Below are 24,442 nucleotides of genomic sequence, written 5' to 3'. Positions count from 1 at the left end.
CAGCTGAATGCAGCCTTTGTTTAAACGCGGGGAAACTAGAAAGAAAAAAAGAAGCCAAAAAGAAAGAACAAACCAAATTTGAGGAATGAGAAAAACAACTTTAAATTCAGTCATCTTAAGATGTATCTGTCATGTTATGTGAAACCTGAAGTAAGTTAAATTTCTCATGTATTGCACCATTGTTATGCCATCCATCCATTCATCCATTTTCTGCTGTTAATACTGAGTCAGGTCGTAGTGCTAGCAGGTTAAACAAGGTAGTCCAGATGCCTCCTCTCTTCAAGCAATGTTTTCCAGCTTCCTCTGGGGAATCCTGAGGTGTTCTCAGGCCAGATGAGAAATGTAGTCTCTCCAGCCCCCGGGGTATACCCCGATGGAAGGCGCCCAGATCTGGCGTCCTAATCAGATGCCTGAACCACCTCAACTGGCTGCTTTCAAAGGAGCAGTGGCTCTACTCTGAGCTCACTCCAGATGTTGGAGCTCCTTATCCTATCTCAAAGGCTGAGTCCAGCCACCTTGCAGACGAAACTCATTTCAGCCACTTGTATCCGTAATCTCATTATTTGGCCTCTACCCAAAGCTCATGACCATAGATGAGGGCAGGAACGTAGCTGGACTGGTACAATGGTCTGCCTCTCAATCTGCTTCTCCATTCTACCCTTCCTTGTGAACACAATGAACTCCTTTACGTGGGTCAGAAACTCCGTCCCAAGCTGAAAGGAACAAGCCACTGTTTTCTGACACAGAACCATGCCCTCAGATTTGGAGGTGCTGAGAGAGTCAGAGCCATTGTTATGCTAAAATGTCATTTTATTTCTCATTGCAGTGGCTGATCGGAGACAGAGACAGTCACTGTGGGGTCATCTGCTCACGGACGCAGGGGAAGCCGGTGTGCGGCTCGGACGGGCGGAGCTATGAGACCGGCTGTGAACTGCAGAGGGCGCGCTGCAAAGATAAGACGCTGTCACAGGCACACCGCGGCCGATGTCGAGGTAAGTAATGAACTTCAAATCTATGCTTCATATTTAAGAAAATCTACCTGCAGATACACAATGAGTGATCTGTGAGGGTGCATTCAAGGAAACTTATATCGAGGATTCATCTGCCACTTTTTAACTTAAGAAACTGTGAAATTCACATTAGCGCTTTTATGAAGTGCGTGTTTGCACATTGTCTTATTTCATACAGTCTTGTCAGCAGCTGGCACTGAAAGTCATAGAAGACACTGGAGTTTCTGTGAACGCACCGGGTCAACGGTTTTCTAAACATCCTGTGGTCAAACAAAAACATCAATGGCACTGTAAAGTATACACACACCATCAGACTACACGGAGCCTGATACGGCTTTTGTGTCTTTCAGGTAAAAACTATGTGAAAATCGATCAGTTGCCAGTGGCTCCGGCACCAACGTCCACATCTGAGGGGAGAGACCTGGAACTCAAAGGTAAGGACCGGGAAACCTCAGACATGCTAAAATAATTTTGTACCTAATCATAACCTAATTTTCTCGTGGAGACTATGGACTACAAGCTTAAAAAGCAATAAGTCTGTTTAAGATTTTGCAGTTTGGAGCCACAGACAGCGCCAGAAAGTTTGAGAAAAGTGGAACTGAATGAGAAGATGTCTTTCATTTTCCGCCTCTCTGTAGGCGTGTAAGTTTTTACAGACCAGGATCACACACTTCCTCAGTCTCTGGATGCCAGCCACTCAACAACAGGAGAGATTGATAGGTCTGGAGTCAAGGTTGGAACTTGGCATCCCCCTCCCCACCCACCTTTTTTTTTTTTTCAGCCCCCATGTGCATAAAGAAAACAGCAGTCCCAACCAAATCCATTTTTGGAGCGAAGTTTGTTCCCTCTGTATGGTAATACTTGGTTTTGTTTCATAATATCAGTGGTGTGCCAAGGAAAGAAAAGCCAGGCAAAGCTCGCACAGTCTTTGCAGATGCGGCAGGCCTGTTTTGTTGTAATGAAACGGCAGCTTTATTTAAGCGTGCAGTTCATGAACCAGTCCTTGTTTACAATGGCAAAGCCTGGCGAGGACTTGCTGAGGTGTGCGTGAGATTCAAATTAAACACAACAGATAAATTTGACTACAAGGCATATAAATTGCTTGCAGGTAGAACAAATAACCACAAACAACAACAAACACATAGCTATGGCTATTACATTAGACAGGCCTTGTTTATCCATTATTCTGCCAGGAATAAAAAAAAACAAAAAAAAAAACAGCCGAACCGATTATTCAAAATCTCTAAAATGAAGATGATGAAGTGATCTTGGTTTTTCAGTCAGGTTTTGCTCTGTGTCTGTTGCAGTCAATCAAACTGAAAGTGCATATTTTCATATGGTGGTGTTGTGAGCTTTTGCATCAGTAGCTCGCTGCCCTGTCTTACAAAATAAATAAGAGAAATAAACAAACCTTTGCCTTGTCACAACTAACAAGCACAGACATGAGGCAAGACATGACGAAGGAACTGCGAAAAGCCTCTGATCGTTAAGTTGTTTTTACATTTCCATAAATCAGACTTATTTAAATAAGAAGTTGGGGTCTTCAGTAGAACGCTGGCTTGACACAGGCACTACAATATTTAATGAGCCTTGTTTCTAAAGTAAGACTAAATATACTCAGTCAAAGTCAACATTTATAAATTCATGTAACCATGTCTGTCCTCCTGGCTGACATCATCTCCCAGTTCTGGCTCTGTCAGTCTTTTACTCTGAAGGAGACACCATGTCTGTCTCCTCTCAGGTCCACAGGCTTTTTAAAAAAAACTTTTATTTAACTGGGGAGAAGGTTTGCCAAAAGTGGAGGACTGCGGTTTCTCTGGTCAGCTTCCTGGTGTGAATGTGTACACACAAACAATCGAACGTGACGCTCAACTCCACAGGAGCTGTAAGTGCAATAAAAACAGTAGCCGCTGATGGGATTCAGAACCAGTCACCAGCTGCTGCGGAGCTCACTTTATTTTATGACCTTTCAGCCACGTCCATCTCTGTCCCCTGAGAGCAGGTCTGGCTCATCAGAGCTGCAGGAACACGAGCTCAGTTTCCACTGACATTTCAAAATATCAATGCAGAGTACATGACGCACTCCTCAGCACTAACAATGTGCGGCTCACAGCCCAGCGTTGGCATTGGTGCTGGTCAATGGCAGTGTAATTTGTCAGGGAGCGTGTTGTTTTAGCATTTTGGAATAGCGTCATAAAAGGTCTCTGACTTGTCCGTGCTTGATGCATCTGCAGTGTAAAAGGTTTTTAAAATCAGTAGGGATGGAGACTCTCTTTCAGAGTCACGAGCAACCATCACCGCAGGCAGTCCTCTGCCAAAAGCTTGTTAAAGCTGTAATCCTTAATCCGGCAACTGTGATTACTGTGGTAACAGCAAGTGCAGTTTAATACTACAGGCATCACTCCTCGAGCAGCTGCTTTGTCAGAAATACAACAGTCTGTCTGTTTACAATGGAACCAAACAACTCAGTGTAGGTCATCATAGGTCGAATGGTGGTATTTGAATCCAGGGCGTGAATGGCCGACTCATATTCTCACATTCATAAAAAAACATTACGGACTATCACTCTGAAGGCAGATTGTTATCAGGAAAGAAAAACAGCAGTGGAAGCCTACAGGTTGGAAAAAAATGTCCTATAACTCTTAATTGGAAAAAAAAACAGTGGAGAAAGTGAATAAATAATTCTCTTTCCTCCCTGTACAACTATCAAAACGTGCCCTTGAGCAAGACGTTTAAACGTCAGACAGATCTCAGTGGCCAACAGTCATAAATCTGTGGCTGTACTGTACTGGTCCCAGGTGTGAACAGGGTGGTGTTGATAAAGAACATGCGTCTTCAGTAAAAAAAACAACAGTAGTGCTGGAGGTCTGTATGCAGTGTTTGAGAACAGACTGTCAATACGTTACAGATGCAGGTCAGTCCAAGTGTCGTGTTGAGAGGAACCAGGCTTTGGAACAAGCCAGGAGACCTCAGGAGTCCATGTTCATCCCAGAATGCAACGAAGATGGAACGTTTGCCCAGGTCTGTCTCTGTAACTCCACAGATTTCTTTTCCTTCATCTTTCTCCTACTTTCACTCCCTCAGTCTCTTGTGAACCGTCCCCACTGACGTAATCAAACTTAACTGACAGAAACCTTCGCCCAAACTCTTCACCTTCTGCTGTATTCACACTCAGATATACAAACCAAATCACGTATGTTACAAACCTATTGTCATTTTTGGGTGTGATTTACCTTTTTGCCTCTGCAGGTCCAGTGCCATACGCTGACAGGTTACTGCTGGTGTGTCACCAGTGACGGCAAGCCAGTGAGTGGCTCCTCTGTGCAAAACCGGACCCCGGTGTGTTCAGGTACTGGGGAGCAAACAGCCTGGAAACCTGTGGATGAAATGTCCAGAGTTTTTCAATGAATCTTAAAAATGTTTGTCCCATGCAAGGTTGGATATAAAACTTATAAAGACTAAGATATTTGTGCAACCAGAGCAGCCCTGCTTCAGAGCAGAGTAATGTTTAACAGGTTGTATGACTAAAGCTGTGGTAGCAGGGTCGGATGTTTCCTGACAATTCTTTATTAGAGCTGAGAAGCAGAATAACAAGCAGGGTAAAAAATTCAATGGTGGCTACATGTGTAGGAACTTAGAGCCAAGAGTGCTTGCAAGCCATGTCACTGAGGTCTGGGCCAATTAACTTTCAGTCACTTCAGAATTCAAAAACAACTGGAAATAGTTTATAGCTTCAGTTCGCTATCAAAGACAAGACTGAGAATGGATGGGTTAGATTAGTATATTACGCAGTACATTTGAGGCAGAACTTTAATTGAGTAAATTATCAGTGAACTGACCCTCCATCTGAAATAAATGACTTTCAGGAACCTTGTTGCTGTGCTGATGAAAGATTAAGAGTGAACACGGTCCACGGGCTACAGTTAAAGAGGGTCTGTCTCGCCATACTACGGGCACATGTGTATTACATGTCATGTGGCATATAGCAGGTGCAAGGTCAATGAGACAGCTAATGGCCATACATCCAGTGGGCCTCTCAGCCCTCCCACCCCCCTCCGCTTGTCTAAGTGCTCTCAGCAGGCAGGGGGAGAGAGCGCGGCTTTCTGCACACTCATCTTGGATGGGAACACTTTATGATAATCACCATCATTTTCCCTCAGAAGATAATACACAGGGGTGTTTGCCAGAATTGGATTGCACAGTCACTAGAGCATATGGTGCAGATTTTGTGCGGGGAGTGTGGCGAGAACGGTCGCATGCCCTTCTGAAGCTGTTCAGCAGACGGCCAGAGGCTTCCTGCTCTTCCCGCTCTCTCTCTCTCTCTGTCCTTTCCTCTCAGTTTCTTTATCTTTCTCTCTGCCTCAATCTTCTGCTCCCTCTGCATTTCCCACTTGTGCCACTAATCACCTCTATGGCAGCCCTCAGCACCTGCTGTGTTATAGTCCCTCAAAGAGAACTGGTAAAGTTCACAAATGCAGCATGTCCGTTCAAACCAGGAAACCACATAACTTTTCCATTTTTGAAAAACATAATGAGATGTAGTACAAGTCCAGATCTCAAGTTATTCTTTATTTGTGAGAGATATAATACATTTTTGGAGCAAGCGCCATGTTTTAGATTTAGAGAGTGGCTTTTATGTGCAAAACTAGTGTAGGTAGTGTTGGTTCAAGAGAGAAAAAAGTGCCAGGCAGCTTGTGGGAAAAAAAAAACAAAACTAAAAAGTTTAATCCCATACAAGGCTGCAGTTTAAGAGCATATTGTCAGCCCAGACATTCACACGTCCTCATGAAACTGGAACTGCTGAAATCTTGTTGACATAACTAACATGCACTCTTTGTTTCTAACTGGACAGAAACGTCATGCAGTTAAAGACATCTGAAGAGTTTTGACCACTGTTAGCGGTGGGAGCAGCCCTGACTTATTTGTAATACTCGAACACTCGACACGTTCGCACACAGCGACGTGATGCATGCAGAAGGTTTCACACTGTTCCGCTGTCTGAGAGCTGACCAAATTTTGCTTCCAGGAAAACTCCCCAGGGCACCTTTGACTTTTATATCTACTTCCACAAACCATCTAATTTGTGGAGCAGTTTATACTCTGGCAGCGCAGGACTACATGAAATTGGATTGTTTGAATCAGCGTATATAATAGCTTCATCATCCTGACTGTGTCAGGATAATCAACAACACTAATTTCTTGCAGCACAGTGGAGGAAATCTTTTCAGTTGTACATGACTAAATAACTTTTCTGAAATACCAAAATATAGCTTGTGGCTCAATACAATCCCTAGCGATCTCCTTTCTGTCCTGCATAAGATCCGATATCTTCATTGTTTCTTGCAAAGGTATGTATGACACACTGGAACCAGAATCTGGGCACAATAAACCTGATGTACAGCAGCTACAGTCGAACGTTCCCAACTCTTCTTTCCTTACAGTCAGCTGACAACAAATAACTTCTACTGACATGCTCAGACGCCCCTGTACACTATGACCCAAATCAATCATCTCACATACATTTGCAGGAAACTTCCATGAATTTATGGGAACTCATGCTGCGACAAGTGGATTGTCAGGTAGTAAATTTCCTTCTGGTTGCCTTCACTCAAAACTTCTCCCCTTTGTCCTTCTATTGTAATTGGCTGCACTTGTCTAATGTTACTCTTTTCCTCCATGCATCCATGCATGACACCAACTATCTGCATGCACCAAACGAGAATGATATTTGGAAATGTACGACTTAATTTTTTGAATAATTTTCCTCAGATGTAGCAAATTGCTCAGGTTTGCATTAGTCAGCACTAAGATGATGCAACAAGCCAAATGTTTTCATTGTGTGCCTATGAAGTACTAACAGAATGAACTCATCAAACTTTGATAAACCTCAGCATCTAATTCTAAGACAAGACGCCAGTGGGTTGGGTAGTCTGTGGGAGTGATGGTTTTCTGTTGGTGTGTGTCCTGTGTTCAGTGGGATCAATCAAATTTAATTATAAATCATAAGATAGATTATTAAGCGACTCAAGCTCTTGCAAAGTAAATGAATAATTTTCAGTTAGGGGACAAATTTCAGTCACTTTTTTGTTTCTAAAATGGATAAACAACATTTTGTAATCATATTCTTAGAAGTTCCTGAGCAGCTTTCTTTGCTTTGTACATGTTGTCTTTTTTTTTTTTCCCCCTTCACAGGGTCAGTAACCGATAAACCACCTGGGCCACCGAACTCTGGCAGAAAAGGTGAGCTGAGAACTGCTGTATGTGGCGTGTGCATGCGTGTGAGTGTTTCTGTTTGTATGAGAGAGACAGAAAGACAGCACACGTTCAGAATGTCTCCTGATTTTGTTCTGTCTGATCTGTGCAAAGTCCACACTGTATTTGTGCAGAGCAGAAAGGTTCATGACTGACGTTTCACTTCTAATATTAAGGAGATGGGGATAAAAAAAAAAAAAACAGCAGTTAAAGAATAGATCTTATAAGAGTAGCAGTTTTTTTTTGGCATTTTAGATTTATGCTGAGCACTTCAAATGTATAATATTATGCCTAAATATAAGGTGTAAGATCTCAGACACAGACACTACAGTATAACTGATACTCAGGTATTTGTTAACCTTCAGAACAGGGTTAGGGTTACAATACTGTATACTGAACGACGGACACACTGCTTTTTCTCCAGTTAAGTCCTCAGGCTGTGTGTGCTGAAATTGTACTCTCTACTGACTCTACTGTGGTTCTATCATTATCCTCTAGTTTCTTAAAAGTTATTTAATCAGTTAAAGAATAAAGTGAAACTGATGCAAAGATTTCTCTACTTGGTCTTTGCAGATCATCTGACAAACTTTTCTCTCACTGAAAACACATGTAGAGTGGCTTTAACCGAGAAAAGTGGGCAGCCTCTCAGGGTTTCTCTTTTGTAAAGTACTTTAGTTAGTTATTTCCAAGCCCCCAGGGTGTTACTGTATATTCAATAGAGAGCTCTTGTGAAAGATTCAGGGGGAATGAGTGATTGTTGAAGGGTTTGCTGTCAGTGCTTACGTTAATTGTTTTTCTTTTTCCCCTCACAGTTTGTAGCTCACAGTCCAGACCTGGATCAAACAGTAATTTAGAAATGCTTTAAGTTACAAGCTGCGTTAACATGCTCTGCATACACTGTCAGTGGTCGAAAAGAAAACTGTAGCATGTCTGCAGGAGACTGTAAGAAACACTGGTATTTCTGACTTGTGTTTGACCCAGGTCTGCACTCGACCAGCCTAGTAACTATTTTATTGTATTAACAGTTTGACCAGCTCAGGTCAATTTGACCTACAGTGTTTCAATGTACTGACATGTCATCTGATTTAAGGACTTACTTTAGTGTTTGTAGACTGACTCCATTCAAAGTTTTTCTGTGGTTTGCTTTTGATCGAATCATTTCCAAAGGGATTTTCCAGATGCCTCAAAACTGCACATGGGTGAGTATTCTAGGTAGCTCAAATCCACAGCATTATATACGATTGATTATAATTTAGCCATTGTTTGACAGAACCTTAATTCTTACAGTTCTGAATATTATTCAGCCTATGGTAGAAGTGATGTATGGGTAATGTTTCCCAAATTAGCTTTAATTGTATTTATTTGGTTGTATCCATCTGCTCTGCCAAACCACTGCTTGAGAAATATTTGTGTTAGTAAGACTTATAAATTGTGTCTAATCAATTATAATTGAAATTTATTTTAAAGTAGAGTTTCTCTTATCACATAAGATTATAGCTGTGGCAAGACATGGACATAGTGGGACCATACGATTTACTATGGTTTGTAATAAGATCTTTGTTATAACTTTTTAAAATTTATTTTTAAACAAAGTGAGATTCCAGTTCCCATAAAATCACACTAAAATGTCCACTAAATACATCTTTGGTTGCCAAAAGCACTGAATAATTTGAAATTCTTAATGATAAGATGTTTTTGCCCAACAGTGGGAGGGAAAAGACGATGACAAAAGGATAGTGATGGTTTATTCAGCCTGCAACTTAGAAACAGGACCAAACTCTAAAGGGACTTTACAGTTTTGTAGCGATGAATATTCATGAATGTGGCGATGGTGATCTTTAGTACTGCTAGTGTATACTATTCAGTATGTCATGTGGGTCGTAGTAAAAGTAGTAAGTCAGTACAAGCCAGAAAAAAATAGAAACAAACAAATTAATTAATTCTACAGCATTAATTCCATCTGAGAGAAAAAAAAGTTTTCATATTTCTTCTGAACAAATGGAAAAATGAAGTAAAGGCTGAGATTTCAGGGCTGATTGTGGCACTAGAGGAAAGGTGAGGGGGACAACTGAGAAGACCTTAATTCAGTCTTTTGAATGTGACAAGAAATTTCAGCAAAGTCTGGACATTTTGAGACATCTTCCTCACGGACAAAGGCGTGAGAAAGGACAGTTTTCGACGATGGCGTTAAGACAACGGTCAGACCATCACCAAAGTCATTTGATATTATTCTCTGGAAACCGTCACTACTGCCGTATTTCAGTGCAGTGTGTCTACTTGTGGACCAGAGCTTTGGGGAGACCAGCCTACTGACCGCCTGACCGGACCAACATCGACAAATCGTCTTTTTGTGACAATCAAGGATAATGAAACTTCAAACTCCATTATTTGTTCAGAGGTTTGTTCACCTCTGTGTTTGGATTAGTTATGGGTGGGCTTTTCTGTCCCTATCAACACACCCTGCACCTGCACTGCAACCATGCGGGTCCTGATGGGGGGGGGTCTCCTCATGTGAGTGTATGTGCGTGTCTGTGTGTGTTGTTTACAGTACGATTGTGAAGGAGTGTGCTAAATATGCAGGCTGATGTTGGTGTAAGAATGCCAGTGTGAGACGTTGATTTATTGATGTGTGTGTGTATATATATGTGTGTGTGTGTGTGTGAGAGAGAGAGATGTAGAGCCACATGTGGGTGGTCGTCCTCTGTTTTTGTATTATTCAATCTGTCTTTCTGTCTGTTTTTCTATCTGTCTTGGCCGGGCCATGTGCAAATCCCAACCATTCAACAGTTCTGGAGAGTAGATTGTATTAACCTCAATAATGGTAGTCTCTTTCCGTTTCTTTCTCACCCTCAACCCAGATGATGGCTCCAAGCCCACACCCACCATGGAGACTCACGTCCCCCCTGAGGGCGATGGTAAGTCCCCTCTAACTACTTCTCCACCTGTGACACAGTGGTAGGATGGTCACTTTGTTCGCTAAGGTCCTTACAGTGTATTTATGCTGCCTGTCATGGTTTAAAAGCTGGCCCACACCTGCCGCATGTCATCTTATTTCTGCTTTGTGTACTTTTAGGGTTTCGACCCACAACTTCTTCCAAGACTTTACTGAAGCTACAGTATTTCTTGAATTTAATACTGAAACCAAAGATGGCATTTCTAAAGAATGCACCATTACATCAAGTGGAAAAGTCCAGATGTCAAAAATCCTAGATGACATATTTGATACTTTTTTGGAAATAATGGGACCTTGGATGCAGTTTTAATTTTGGTTTTGTGGGCAAAGCTTGGCTGTACAAATTGTGTTTGAAATATGCAGCTACTGATGGTGTGGGCACGGCTGGGGAGGTTAAGTAAACTTAACTGTGGTGAGCCAAGGTGAGATCATTTAAAAGGGTGAAAGCAACTGATCTTCCATCTGTCCTCCTATCACTGCAGAGATAACTGCTCCAACGTTGTGGAGAAAACAGATGGGTAAGCAGAACAGCTCCACATCAAGGAGGCAAGGTGAGAGAAAGAAAAACACCTCCTTATTTGGACACTCATATTCTGCCAAGATATTCAAAGTCAAATTAACTCTGAAAAAGCATTTAAAACGACAGGGTGTTGCAGTAACGCTCAAAAGTTCCTAGTTTTCGCGTGTGGGATCGGGTCCTTGAACATAACGTCTCCTCCCAGTTTAACCACCTACTCTAATATCACCACTGCACTGTTTCCAGGATACAGTTATTAACCACATATTGATCTTGACACGACTATGAAAACTACACCAGAGAAGAAGCGTGAACCTCAAATAAAGCGCACATCAACATGTCTCCAGTGTCACACGGTTTCAAAGCCACCAGTTTAAGATGAAACGTAAAACTTTTCTGACAGCCCGGCACTGATTATGTTTCTTGGTTTCTTTCCTTTGGTGTAATTTGTTTAGCTTTCTCTGTCTCCTTTTCAATTACGCCTCAACATGTTCACTGCCCTCTGGGCAGCCGAACGCCTTTGACGCTGCTGCAACAAGTCAGGGAGTGAAAGTGGTGGGGGTTGTGAGTCTGTGTGTGTGAGTGAGGGTTGGATATGTGATTAATGCTTGTCTTTTATTGAATAGTCTCAGGTCTACTAGATTGCCACAGAGAAGGTATATTAAAGATAGATCATTTCTCATGATTAAGACTCATCTTTTTTTTTCATTAATTATTAGTGAAAGTTCATGTTTTTTTTTAAAGCAACAGATCACTTAAACAGATTTTATGTCCCAGAGACAGTTTACAATAAATGTGCTTTACAATTATAAAGTTAAAAAAGAGAGGGGAAAAAATCAAACGCACCTGCTCATTTTGTGTCTTGCCCTGTGATTTGGTGCTAATATGGCATTTATAGAATATTCATGTCACAATGCTTCAGTTATTAAAACCAAAGGCTAAAATAATTTTCCTTTTTGAACAGATGTTTTTCATTTAGTTATGGCACAGTAAATACATACTTAAGAAGGAAACACATATAACAATGTGTATTGAATTTCACTTTATTTCTTTGATTGATTTGTTTTACTTTTGGCATTTTAAATCTTCCACAGTGGATCAGTGTGTATATTAATATTTAGAAAATATAAATGTCAGTGCCCACTTTCACTGGGTGCATGCCAGGGCTCAAACTGGCCTCACTGTCTTTTACGGTTTCAGATTCACCTCAGGCAATTATTTACAGGCCAGATTCCCACACAACAGAGCACACAAACAGTTGATTGTAGTACAAGGTTTCTTCTGAGCGATGGTGATGTGGCAGGGGAAACTGTGGTCAAGCAGCATTGAGGGATCTGTATTTTAGCTGAGAGAGATTTGCTGTGACAGCTCTTTGAAACTTCTGTGGAAACACCAGCTTCCTGTTTCCAATTAGCATCCGGTGTCCTCAAAGGACAAGCGACAGGGAGAGGGAGAGAGAGAGAGAGAGAGAGAGAGAGAGAGAGAGAGAGAGAGAGAGAGAGAGAGAGGTCATCATGTTTGAGACATGAGCGCAATGTATGTGCGTGTGTCTGCCAGTGCATCTGTATGTGATTGCAAACAGTGTGTGTGTGGGGGGTTAGTGTGTATGCGGATGTCCATATCATACAAGGGAAAGATTGTGTCTTTTTCTGTGTGAATATTTGTGAATGTTTGTTTGTAACGAGCGTAGAGAAATTGTGTACAGCAACATCAATCAATTATTTAGAGTTCTGTTTCTTGCCATTTGAACGTAAATTCAATATTCACTCTCTTTTAGCTCTGTTTTCGGTCTCTACTCCTGAGTTACGATGCCTGTCGGACACTAAGGTGATAATTAGGTTCTTCGCTATGAGCAACGCTTCTCACACTGTTTTGCCATACATTGTTATTCTACAAATATCAATTACAGCTACTTTAAGTATTTAGGTGCAGGACTTCTGCTTGTGGCATAGAATTTACTTCTACTTAGTAAAGAGCTTGAATATTTCTTCCATCACTGGTGTGTGAGATCATTATACAGAGCTTTCTTTCTTTCTTCCTTCTTTTCTAGACATTTGGTGCAACAAGTGCTCAGTGTCAGAGCCTCTCTGTCTTCCTCTCCCTACATGGTGGAAAACCTGAGTGCTCACAAAGCCGCCCTCCTGTGTGCACATAAACTACGTTATTCATTCACTGGCTCTCTGTCTCTGGATACTGCATAGTTATGATTTAGAGCGATGCAGAGATCGTGTTAGTGAAACGTGATTGCTTAGGAAAAGCAATGCAAAGTCCATTTTTCACGCAGATGCTTTGTTGCCAGACTCTGGCGTGCCGTTGCTCCAGCGTTGCAAGGAGGGGGAAGCCCGCTGTCACGCGGTTCATTTATGAAAGTGTAGAGAACCAGAAACTCGCTAACCGCTGCTCCGCACTTGTGGCGAGGCAAACAGAAAAACAAAATGTTGAAGGGATGTAATGCGATCATGTCAGCTAAGACCATGATTTTGTATAAAAATCTGCAGTCTTAAAAGGGGATTTTGTTTTTCTAATCCTATTTTTGTGTCTAGCTTGAAGGAGCGTTTACTTGTGTTTTGCTTTTCAGCACAGTAAGCGACAAAAGTAGCACGTTGTGACCAAACACGCTGATGAATGATGTGTGGAAAAAAAAACAATGGTGTCCAAATTTTTTCATCTTTTTTTTTTCATGAGTGATCCCTCCATCATCTCTCTGGTTTTGTTGCACTCTGGGTCATAAAGACAAACACATGCACCTACATACCTCCACACAGAGTTCCCCTATTACTGACATTTCCGCTCTTTTAACTGCAGAGAAGGCTTGCTAGAGACAATATTGCAGTGATTACTCCACAGCTGAAAGCCATTGGAGTGAAGCGAAGAGGAGAGAGCGCTGGGTGGGTTGGTGGGGGGGTATTAAGAGGGGGGGGGGGTCGGGAGAAAAGGAAAGTGAAGGAATGAGAGGCATATAGAGGTGGGAGGAAGGGACTGGCTGAGTGATGAAGGTTGTATGATAAAGAGAAAATGAGAAATAAGGAAAGTAGAAAAAGGTTTAAAAATAGTTTCACTTGGCTTGGAGCCTGGAGGACAACAGCCAAAGCAAAAGGCATTAAATGGGGCAGGCCTGTTCTCATCAAAGATACTGCAGATGGTCGTCTTCTGTCCATTATCAGTTGGCCCCTGAAGAAAATCACCACCACAACAAGCAAATTATTACAACTGTTCCCGACAACCACTTGTGTGGGTTGTTTTTTTTTTTTACGGACAATATTTGCTTGCCAAGGGTTTGTGTTTCTCATCGTTCGGTTCTTGCCAGAGGAAAAGAGATGAAATTAAAAAAAGAAACAAAAACAAAAAATAAATAGAGTAGAACTGCAGATATATCCAAGGCAGGCAAAGAAGTTGTAGATTGAATTTCAAGTCCACACAAAACAGAGGATTACATTGCAAGCATCCAGCCCTTTTCCATTTATATGTATAAAAACAATTTTCTTTTGGGAATCCTAGCTCCTGGCGCCAGTATAACCTCTGTATAATAAACAGTGCTAAATAATTTGGATGTGAACAAACCTTGGCGGGGACCAGAGCCACGGCACAGCGCTAAGAACACTTGAGCGTGAGCCTTCACAGAAGAAAAAGTTCAGTGGTGCAGGGACACGTTTAGTTTTGTGTTGGCAGCCATCCTCGGGAAACATGAACACCCCCTCCACACACACACTCACACTCACACACACACACACACACACACCTTCCCCAGCCAAGCCTCAGGCCTGCTGCTGAACCTGCTGCTCATCAGTTTTCCTGAAAAGCTCCATTTAGAGAAGGACTGATTTAAAGTTTCAAAATCAATTATGAATTCAATTAGCATTGCGCTCATGAGGCTGTGAGCTGGTATTGCTAATGCCTGCGAGTGCCACGGATTAAGGGGTGCGTTCATTTTGACAAAAGATGCAGATTTACTCCAGATGCAGATTTACTCCTGCAGATTCACCCTTCTTTCAGCTCTGTTTTGTTCTCCACCAATTCCAAAGAAAAACATTTGTCTCTTTAGTGCTGTACCAGCTAGTGGCTGTGGCGTAGTTGCCTAAAAACAGCTGCTCTCTGTGTTTGGAAACAAGGCTGATGAGAGCGGTGAGACTGAACCAGAGAAGTAAAGTTGGCTGTCAAACCAAAACAATGACACAAAACACACTAAGACTGTTAATATAAACATATTGGCTGGTGCAGCTTTATGTAAAGGATGTGAAGCCTGATCATGGGGTAGAGAATATGCTCAGAGTTGTGTAGGAGAATTTCACAAGCTTCCTTTCCTGATGTTGTCCTGAACCAGACAGTGACTGTGCCGTATTGTTCTAATTACGCTTTGGTTACTGGAAGCGTGTGAGTTGAGACTACCGGCATCGCCGTGGCACTAATCAGCTCCACGATGTGAAAAAGCCACATGTCATCACCAGATCGAAAACTCTCCACACGGTTAGTGTGACCCTGTTATTGTAGCTTAGCGCCTCATAGCGCACTTGAATGCAAAATGAGGAATGGATCAGTGGTAAAAGCACACTTCATCTCCACGGTAACAAGCTTACCATGCAGCTCTGTTGTACTCGGCTTAAGAGTGAGCAATGGACTAAATGGATGTGAATGTAAATACAATGTAGAAGGACAAGGTGCAGGAGCATCTCTCAAGGGCTGAGTGGCTGTTGTTGAACAAACAAATATGAGAGACTGTGGCGGGCAAAGAATTTCTAATACAACCTGAGGAAGGACCAAAAAGTGAACCTCAAATTAAAGAGTTTTTCTGTCAAAATTTCTTTTCCAAGGTTAAGACTGAACTTTCATTCTAAAAATATGGCTTAGGAGATGCTGGATATCCAGTTGCATATGCCCATGGGGTGGCGCAGTATTGAAGTTTTGTTGGAGCAAAAGAGAACGCTGATATTTACAACCTCATAATCCTGTTCCCTCTCTCTACTCTAACAACTCAAACTTGTTGCCATTCTAACCACATGCAGTGCTTTTCTGCCTCAGGGTAAAGATTGTGTAGAGTAACTCTTCAGACAACCGCACAACAAAACAGCCACGTAAACAGCTGGTCTACAGAGATAGCACCAACTATCAACTAGTAACTGGCAAGTTCCAGTTGCAGTGTTGGACAATTTGCCTCCAAATAGTGAGGTGCACTAAACACATCAAAGCAGGGGACTGTATAAAAAATTTGAAACAATGATAAACTGTCTGGATTGATAATGAGTCACATGATTTTATTTTGTTTTCGACAGATGCTTGATGTTTATTTGTGCGTGTGCAGGTTTCCCGATTGTGTCTCTCTGTATTGAGTGCGTTTCTCATGGTTTTAGAGAAAGTTCCCTCTTGTGACCAGGAGAGACAGAGCGCCCTGGAGGAGGATCGGCAGAACCCTCGTGAGGCCATTTTCATCCCCGACTGTGGACCCGGAGGCCTTTACAAACCGGTCCAGTGCCACCAGTCCACAGGCTACTGCTGGTGTGTTCTGGTGGACACGGGGCGGCCCATTCCAGGAACTTCCACCAGGTAATAAAACTATAAGACTTAGAATTTAATTCAGACCTGATTTTTTTTTGTGTATCAATAACATGCCAATAGTGCTGTAGTTTTTGTGTATGACTGTCCATGCTGCTGTACTATAGTGCAACAGAAGATGTGATGATGGACTTAATGACCGAACAGAACGAGAAGTTGACGCATACATCTGTCAACTCTTTCATAAGAGTTTACATCTATGCCAGCAGCTCATTGAGGCTGTAATTTAGACAATGTTGTTTCAGTCCAAATGCTAACAGCAATGAGATGCCAACAATGCTAACGTGCTTAATGATGCCTAATGATGGTGCGAAAGTTAAGGGATCAAAGTTATCTGTCCAATCAGTCCTAAGGGGGACAGGAATGTCCGAAACAAATTTCATGGCAGTCCATCACATGGATGCTGATGTGTTTCAGTCTCAGACCAATCAACCAAAACCAATCATCCCCAGAACCAACGGCTAAAAGTAACTTTTGCTGCAAAGACTTTAAACTTCTCAAGGAATTTTGGGTCTAAGCTGCTGTTGCCAGTTCATTTGGCAATAAAAATAAAAATAAAAATAGCTTCAAGCCCTGATGGGAATATCATTTAGCTGGCCATAAACAATCAGTGCTTGGTATGACGTTTGTTTTCAGCGCTGTTGCTACTGTTTATATTACCTTCGGGGAAATGACAAAGACACAGTGGGTTTTTGCAAGAGCTGTATGTCAGAGGGATGGAGATGAGGCAACGCAGAGAAGGTTAAATAAATGATGCCCATTGCTCATGTTTTGGTTGTTTAAAAAGTTTTTATGATTTGTATCTAAAACATGAATATTGTAGAGTGAAACACGGCGCTAGACAAAGAGAAAGAGATTAGATGTTTGAAAAACTGTAAGCATGCGCCCGTAAATGGATGAACTGTTTTGGTTCCTAAAGCGGCATCATCATTCTCTCTCTACAAGAGGGTTTACATTTTACTGGATGAGGTATGGACTTAGCACTTCAAATCAGATAACAGAGGTTGTGTGTTTTGGATAATAGATAATTTAGATTCAAATAAATACGATAGTTTTTGTTCTTTTTTTTTATATTTAAGCCAAATGAAAATGATTGACAGCCCTAAAATAAATAACATGCACAGAAGTAAAATTTACAGACTAAATTATCATCTGCATTTTAGATATATAAACAACAAACTTGAGGAGATTATATTCTTACATGAGAATTTATTGTATTTTGAACTAGACCTCATGTCACTCATACCAGTTTCTTTACTTTCTTTTCTCTGGCAATATGCACAGTTATGTATCAGACATCCCATCTTGGATCAGTGGCCATGCAACTTGTTTTTTTTAACTTTGAAAAAAAAAAAAAAATAGCCAAATGAGACGCACATGCTCAATTTTCCAAGAAGCACTGATACAATAGCCAGGAGAAAACGAGTCATGCCACGCATAATGCCAAACAGTTTGTTATGGCTCTGAAACAAAGCTCTGTGCATGTCAAATCAAATTTATTTATTAAGGCGTTTATGAAAAGAAAGATTAATCAATGTCAATAATTCTTTAGACATGCAGATTAAAGCCACAGCACAAGCAATAGGCTGCAGTTTGTAGGTTTGAGATTAAGCAGGCTGCATGTGATCATGACAAAGATTGTGATAGTATAATCAGTACAGCATTTCTCCAGCACCAATAACATCTCCTGGTTTTAAGATCCACCTCAGACTGATTTTAGGTCTGGAAGCACAACAGGAAAATCTTTTGTGGTGTTTTTGTTTTGTTGAGTGTTCGGCCACAGACCATGCTTGATTTCTTTTATTTTCTACGGCTGAAACAAACAAAAAAAAAAAGTTCAACATGGACTAGTATCTCCTTCAGTGTTTCAGGTTTATTCTTTCCCTGTTCAGCCTCCTCTTTTGTTTCTGTCTCATGCGTCTCCCCTCCGTGTAACAGGTACCAGATGCCAGAGTGCGACAGTGCTGCACGATCTCGCATCTCAGAGACAGAGGATCCCTTCCAGGGCAGAGACCTGACAGGTTAAATCTACTTTTTGGGTTTGGGATTACAGAAATAGTCTTGGATTTAATTTGTGGTCTTTTAACAAACCTGATTTTGAACAAATGAGGAGGCTAAACTAATCACTAGCACTCCCTCAAAAATACAGATACTGATGAAAAAATAATCCTGTCATAATCCTGATATTAATTGTTTGCTAACCCCCACCCCGCTTGGTTACTGTTGCTCTGCCTGTCAAGCTTTCTGTTCTCAGACAACAGATTTTATTTACAAAGGTAACTGTGGCAGATTTGCTTCTCTAAATTGTTAGTAGTTTTTGTTACAGTGGGGCCTTTGTCTTGCTTTTTTAAGACTTGTGCTAAAACTAGATGGCCCACACAAAAAAAGTCTGCATCAGCTGATGATCCAGAAAACATCAAAACAAAATAAACAGCATTTTGACATTGCGGTATAGCATTAGTTGCCCCTATAAGTATTAAAAGGAAATATGCAACATAACCCTGTTTGGATTACAGTTTCGAGACGTGGAAAGTATGTTTATTTCCACTTTATTTCCACTTCTTTTTATGCCGTTATGTTAACTGACCAGATAGGGTTTTGATGAACAATCGACCAAATCACAGTTTGTGGTGTTGGATTTCCTGGCAGCAAAGATCAGAGACTCTCTTCTAAACCAGAGGTCGTAACCTCGGCTCATACTCCTCTGCCCCTGTTTCTGCTCACTTACTTTTGTTGCCCCTCTGTTTCCCCATCATTTAAGGTTGCATTGTAACTCTTATTTAATTCCCCATCTGGTGAGTTTACAGAGTCAAGCATGACTCCTGACTGTGCAGCAGATGTGTGGCATGTTTTAAGAAGGTGTGAGTGTTCCGGGTGCGGCGGGCGAGGCTGTGGGGGGCTGCTGAGGGTGATGGAGACCGCGGGCTGCTGAGTGGAGATATTTTTATGTACTGTAGAGGGATGTTCTGAACCGCCACAACAAAGCGCAGTGTTTCATGGCCATGACATCAAGGCAGGAGGAGAAAAGAATGCTTGAGAGGGCAGTCTGTTAACAGCATGCAGCTACAGGTTCAATCTCACTGTACACAAAATGCCACAATACCACCTCTGTCAGCAGGAGCAGACAAGAGCTCTTCCCCTGAGACCAAAGGCCGGGATCTGTTAACGTCTAGTGCAGTCAGTTCAAAACCTTTATATAAAAAAAGTATAGTTTGGTGGTATCTACTCTATCAACAAAAAATGCAACATTAAGGCACAAAAAACTATTCTGTCTACACTTTCTCATGTTCTGTCATAACACCATAAAGACCAGGACTGAAATACAGCCTCAGATTTTATTTCTGCATTCGAGATAATTTTTTTGGATGCTTCGATTTGAACTTTGCACACTGGTGCAGTGGCAGTTGGAAATAAATTTAGCACCCAAAAATGTTTGTAATGTGGTAACAGTAAACTGCACCACACACTAAAGCCCAAATTACACTTTCCACATCTATGAAGTTACCAAGGGTCAGAGTGACGTACATTTTGCCAGCTGCTTGTTTCTGTGGACTGTGTGTGTCTACAGACTCAACGACTGTACAAGCTGTGACACACACCCACGCATGCAGACGCCCAATGTAGTTTGAACAGAGCTGAGTGGGTGACCACTGGCCACCATGGTCTGCGTCCATGTCAGTTTTAGGTTATAGGATTTAATGCTGACTAAACCAGCTGCTCAGCAATCAGTTCATATCAAAGAGAAAAGGGATCTAATGCTTTAATGTGTTTTTAAGTCCTCAGATTAACAGGATCATATCTAAACAGGCCCAGAGCCTCTTTGACACTGCCAGTGGACCTGCACCACACCGTGCCCTTGACACCTTGCCACATAGGCTCCATACAACAGAACAGTTTGCGCTTCATAACACCCCAATTTAACACTTGGATTAAACGCAGCAAGGCAGTGCTTCTCCGAGCTTGTCATGTCGTAGGAAATGCTAATTGGATTCACCTGGCAGGGCAGAGGACCACCTCCCACAGAACGTCCTGAGCCAGAACAAAAGGAATGAAAAGAAATGAACAGAGCAGAGGACAAGGAGGCCACAGACGCCAAGAGGAAGGGGAGGAGGGGACTGACTAAGAAAGCTTGAGAGAAAGAGGGAGAGACTGAAAAAAAAAGACAGAATGAGAAGATTAGTTTACTATGCAGCTGCGTTTGAAGTTTCCCTTTAACAGACACAATTAGGAGGGAAAAATTTGCACTGGTTTAGCGTGCTATTAAAACCATACATCTGGGCAATTAAAAAGAGCTACCCAAGGTGTTCAGAATTGTGTCATAAAAGTTAACAGGTCTGCACTGCTCAACAAAGCTCTCTCATCACCGCACACTTCTGTTCCACCTCTCGCCATGTGCCTCCACTCTGTTTTTTTTTTTTTTTCCTGAAGTCTTACAGAACAGCCAAACTATGTATTTCACCTCTGTTAAAAATGTATTCATAATGATTCATCAGTAATTGTGAACACAGGCCATTTAACAGATACACCTGGTTTGTCATTAAGCTCTGGACAAGGTTTGCATGCTTTCTTTTACTGCATAACAGCCGTTTTGTGTTTGACATGTGTCATCCTGGTTCACTGGTGCTGAGGCTTTAGAGGCACTTCAGCTCCACTGTGCCATAATGACTCAAATTAGTTGTGGAAGGTAATTCTGGTGTATTTTTGTCTTTGATTTGTGCCAGGCTGCCCAGAGGGGAAAAAAGTGGAATTCATTACAAGCTTGTTAGATGCCCTCACCACAGACATGGTGCATGCCATAAACTCACCAGCCCCCTCTGGTGGTGGGAGGTAAGTGGTGTCACGTACCACAGCAGACTCAGGAGCATTGTACGTGAGTAAGATACCTCACGGCTGAGTCCTCATGGAAAACTGTCACCTCTTCTGGTTTTTCTCAAATAATGCTTCCCACTGGTTTTCAGAATTGCACGCTAATATTTTTTCTCTGACATGCAATGCACAGATTTTGGCACAGACACTGACACGGTTTAGTGTTCACTTTCCATCAATGCTAGAGCTATATACATACAGATGGGACTAAGGTATTTGGGATTACAGCTGTCCATATCATGGAATATAACAATACAGATAGACTGAGCTAGTTATTGCTTGAAAAAGTGAATCCATTTTGCAAAGCAAAGCAGAAAATTGATTTAAGATAATTCTATTGCAAGCTAAGCTGCAGTAAAATAAGCTGTCAGTTTCTGCCATAAAACCAAACTGCTCAGTATCCAGATTTATATCTATCTTGCACAGGATGCTGCTATTTCATTTCCTTACAAATCAACAAAACGGACTAGTCTTTTGAGTGTGAAGTGATGTGATCATGTTCTAAATGGGAGTATGTCACGCAGGATTTAGAACGGTTTGTCAGCCTATCTCAGATGTACTTCAACATGTTATCTTTACTGTATTTATGTGAATTTCCTCCTCTGTATTTCCAGTTTATTCTGGCCTGGTCTATATTGAAATAATGCTGTGTAGTTGCTATGATTAATGGTTAAAAGGTATTACTGCCTTTAAATTACTTTTTGAGCACTTTGATTCATCAGATTTTGCTATGTCTCTCCCGTGTTTTATTCCCCTTTCTGTTCTCTCTGACCTCCACCAGGTTTGCTGAGCCTGATCCCAGTCACACTTTAGAGGAGAGGGTGGTGCACTGGTACTTCGCCCAGCTGGATAACAACGGCAGCCATGACATAAACAAGAAGGAACTAAAACCTTTCAAGAAGTACCTGAAGAAGAAAGCCAAACCCAAGAAATGCGCCCGCAAGTTCATTGACTACTGTGATCTGAATAAGGACAGGGCCATTTCTCTGCAGGAGCTGAAAGGCTGCCTGGGCGTCAGCAAGGAGGGTAAGAGAGGAAGACGGGAGCTGGGGAAAAACTGAGAGGAAGGAAACAGGATGGCTGAGAGTGGGTGGGCAGGGTCATGGAGTAGGGTCATGACCTTGGTATGAACCTCAGACCAGCTGGGAAAATCTGCATATAGAGACTCCCTCCACAGCCAGCTAGACACAAAACTCCTTTTCTACAGTTAATCAGCTTTTCTCATGGTTCAGTTTTGATAAATCGTGAACCAGTGGAAATTAGTTTTGAACCAGTTCGCAACTATGATGAATTAGTTCTCTTGCAGAAACGGCAAATTTAGGATGTACAAGAATAAATGTTGGTACTTGTTTGTGTAATGATGATCATTTTCCACGGGTTTAAATAAGTGTACAAGTGTAAACTACAACACACAGGACCATTTCCATTCATTCCCACATTAGATTTTTACGAACAATTTCATCATGTCATGGTTTAAAAAAACAAAACAAAACCCATTAAGTCAGTCACAGCCATTCATTTAGAGAAAAGGATGAAGTAACTTTGGTGCAAGTGACAAACAGATGTGTTGGCAGTCTAAATAAGGTGCACTGCTACACTCAGCACTCACTGATGAATATTTACACAAGACTAATGTATTCGTGGATCCCAGACACCGTCTGGGCCGGAAAACTGTAACTACTCATCATGAGTTTACAGACTGGTCCTAATATAGATCATTAACAACTGTCAAAGGAGCTTACTGTGAGAGGCTGCTGCCAGCTACAGTCCACATATCATGCAGCAAAGAGAGAGAAAGGATGCTCTTACTGACGCTCATCCTTAATGGTTTTGACGGATACGCAGGATTTAAAAAAATGAATAAATATTCTGATGTAGTTAATGAAAAGGTGCTATAATAATTTTTCTTTATCGTCTCCATTTTGTTCAGTCATCTTTGCTTTTTCCTCTTTTGCAGGTAGCTCAACAACAAGTGGCAACCAAGGGACAAGGCAAGGGACAAATTTGTTCAGTAAGGCAAACTAATACGCTTTCACTAACCATGGCTCTGGCTTTGAGTGCTGTAGTCGGCTTAAGGTGTAATCCATTAACATGAGGTGATATGTGTTTGGGGTAGTTCCAGCTAGTTTGCAAAATCAGCATTTGATGTGCAAAGCTTTACGTGATTTGTGCCGAACACTTAATTAAGTTGGAGTTCTCTGTCCATGGGCACCTGTATACATGTATACATGTATGCCTTTGTGAGGTGTGTGTGTGTTCATGGCTAAGCTGGTGTACTGTCAGCTGACCTGCTGATATTTTAGACAGTGGCTCAATAGTCTGATTTTGTCTCTGGTGAGGGACACTCCTCCTCATGTTACGAGCATAAAGGTAGAAACGTGGGTTTGTTTTGATTGACAGGCCTGAGCAAATTAACTTTTAAGATGACTGCTGCAGTCAGAAAATTGTGAAATTGTTTATGTCATAAATGGCAAAGAAGAGCAGCAAATACTCATCTTTTAGAAGCAGACATCAGAGAATGTTTGGCAGTTGTGTTTAAAAAATGTATTGTGTCAGCTCTATGCTTTTGTGATATATTTGTCTTGGACAACAAGATGCTGGCTGAACAAGTTGGACAAGTTCTTTCAATCTTTCTCTCTCTTAGTCTGTTTCACTCTTTTTCAATCTTTCTGTCTCTTTCTCAACTCAATCTCTTTTTTCAATCTGCGGGGATTCCCCCCATTGACCGATTATTGGTCCCACTGATGCTGTTGACTCTGGCCACTTGGCCAGTTCAGCACCGCAAAGCACTGAGGTCATATGTTTACCCTGGCGCTGCCCCGCTGTGCCTGGAGAACAGTGGCTCAGAGCGGGTATAACGTCAGGCCTCTTGGACCCAGGGCACGGCTGCCAGGATAAACAGCTCCGGTGCTGGAGGAGCAGAGAAGGAGCCCCAGTCGGTTGTTTTCCCTGTAGTCACTGAATCTCTCACCTTCATGCTTAAGAGCTAGAGGTAAATGGCCTGACAGCTTTATATGGCTCCTCATGCTGCCACTCAGGCGCTCTGAGCCCATGATGATTGTGGATAGAGTGAGATATGCAGAAAGAGAGAGAGACAAAAAGCCTCCAAGAAAGAAGCAGGAGTCTGTAAGAACATATGGCAGCATTCTGCCTTGACTAAGATAGACGGCCATTGTGTTCAGGTATGTCTAACTGATCCTTAATGGCCTGGATCCCTTTAAGTCAAGCTGCCTTTGCCAGGCATTAAATCTTATCATGCTCTGTCGCAGCTTTGGATCGTCACAGGAGTGTTGTTGG

The 24,442-nt window shown here is 41.8% G+C and overlaps 1 protein-coding gene across 7 annotated transcripts in view; it reads left to right on the top strand.

The window, feature by feature from the left end:
* Nucleotides 1-24,442, top strand: part of smoc1 (SPARC related modular calcium binding 1) — a 48,749-nt gene that overhangs the window by 16,548 nt on the left and 7,759 nt on the right. For 2 of the 7 annotated variants that reach the window (XM_041061288.1, XM_041061287.1), the window contains exons 2-14: nucleotides 827-992; nucleotides 1,361-1,444; nucleotides 3,919-4,031; nucleotides 4,260-4,359; nucleotides 6,539-6,589; nucleotides 7,203-7,250; nucleotides 10,088-10,177; nucleotides 10,698-10,766; nucleotides 16,078-16,270; nucleotides 18,218-18,300; nucleotides 21,001-21,106; nucleotides 21,927-22,171; nucleotides 23,103-23,156. In XM_041061288.1, coding sequence (XP_040917222.1) covers nucleotides 827-992; nucleotides 1,361-1,444; nucleotides 3,919-4,031; nucleotides 4,260-4,359; nucleotides 6,539-6,589; nucleotides 7,203-7,250; nucleotides 10,088-10,177; nucleotides 10,698-10,766; nucleotides 16,078-16,270; nucleotides 18,218-18,300; nucleotides 21,001-21,106; nucleotides 21,927-22,171; nucleotides 23,103-23,156 — 1,402 coding nt within the window. The remainder of the gene's footprint in view (nucleotides 1-826; nucleotides 993-1,360; nucleotides 1,445-3,918; nucleotides 4,032-4,259; nucleotides 4,360-6,538; nucleotides 6,590-7,202; nucleotides 7,251-10,087; nucleotides 10,178-10,697; nucleotides 10,767-16,077; nucleotides 16,271-18,217; nucleotides 18,301-21,000; nucleotides 21,107-21,926; nucleotides 22,172-23,102; nucleotides 23,157-24,442) is intronic. The other 5 variants (XM_041061289.1, XM_041061290.1, XM_041061286.1 and 2 more) reach the window with 5 other exon arrangements.

Source organism: Toxotes jaculatrix, chromosome 17 (genome assembly GCF_017976425.1).
Source record: "Toxotes jaculatrix isolate fToxJac2 chromosome 17, fToxJac2.pri, whole genome shotgun sequence".
NCBI lineage: Eukaryota > Metazoa > Chordata > Actinopteri > Toxotidae > Toxotes > Toxotes jaculatrix.
Note: the sequence above shows the minus strand (reverse complement) of the source record. Positions and strands in the feature narration are given on the sequence as shown.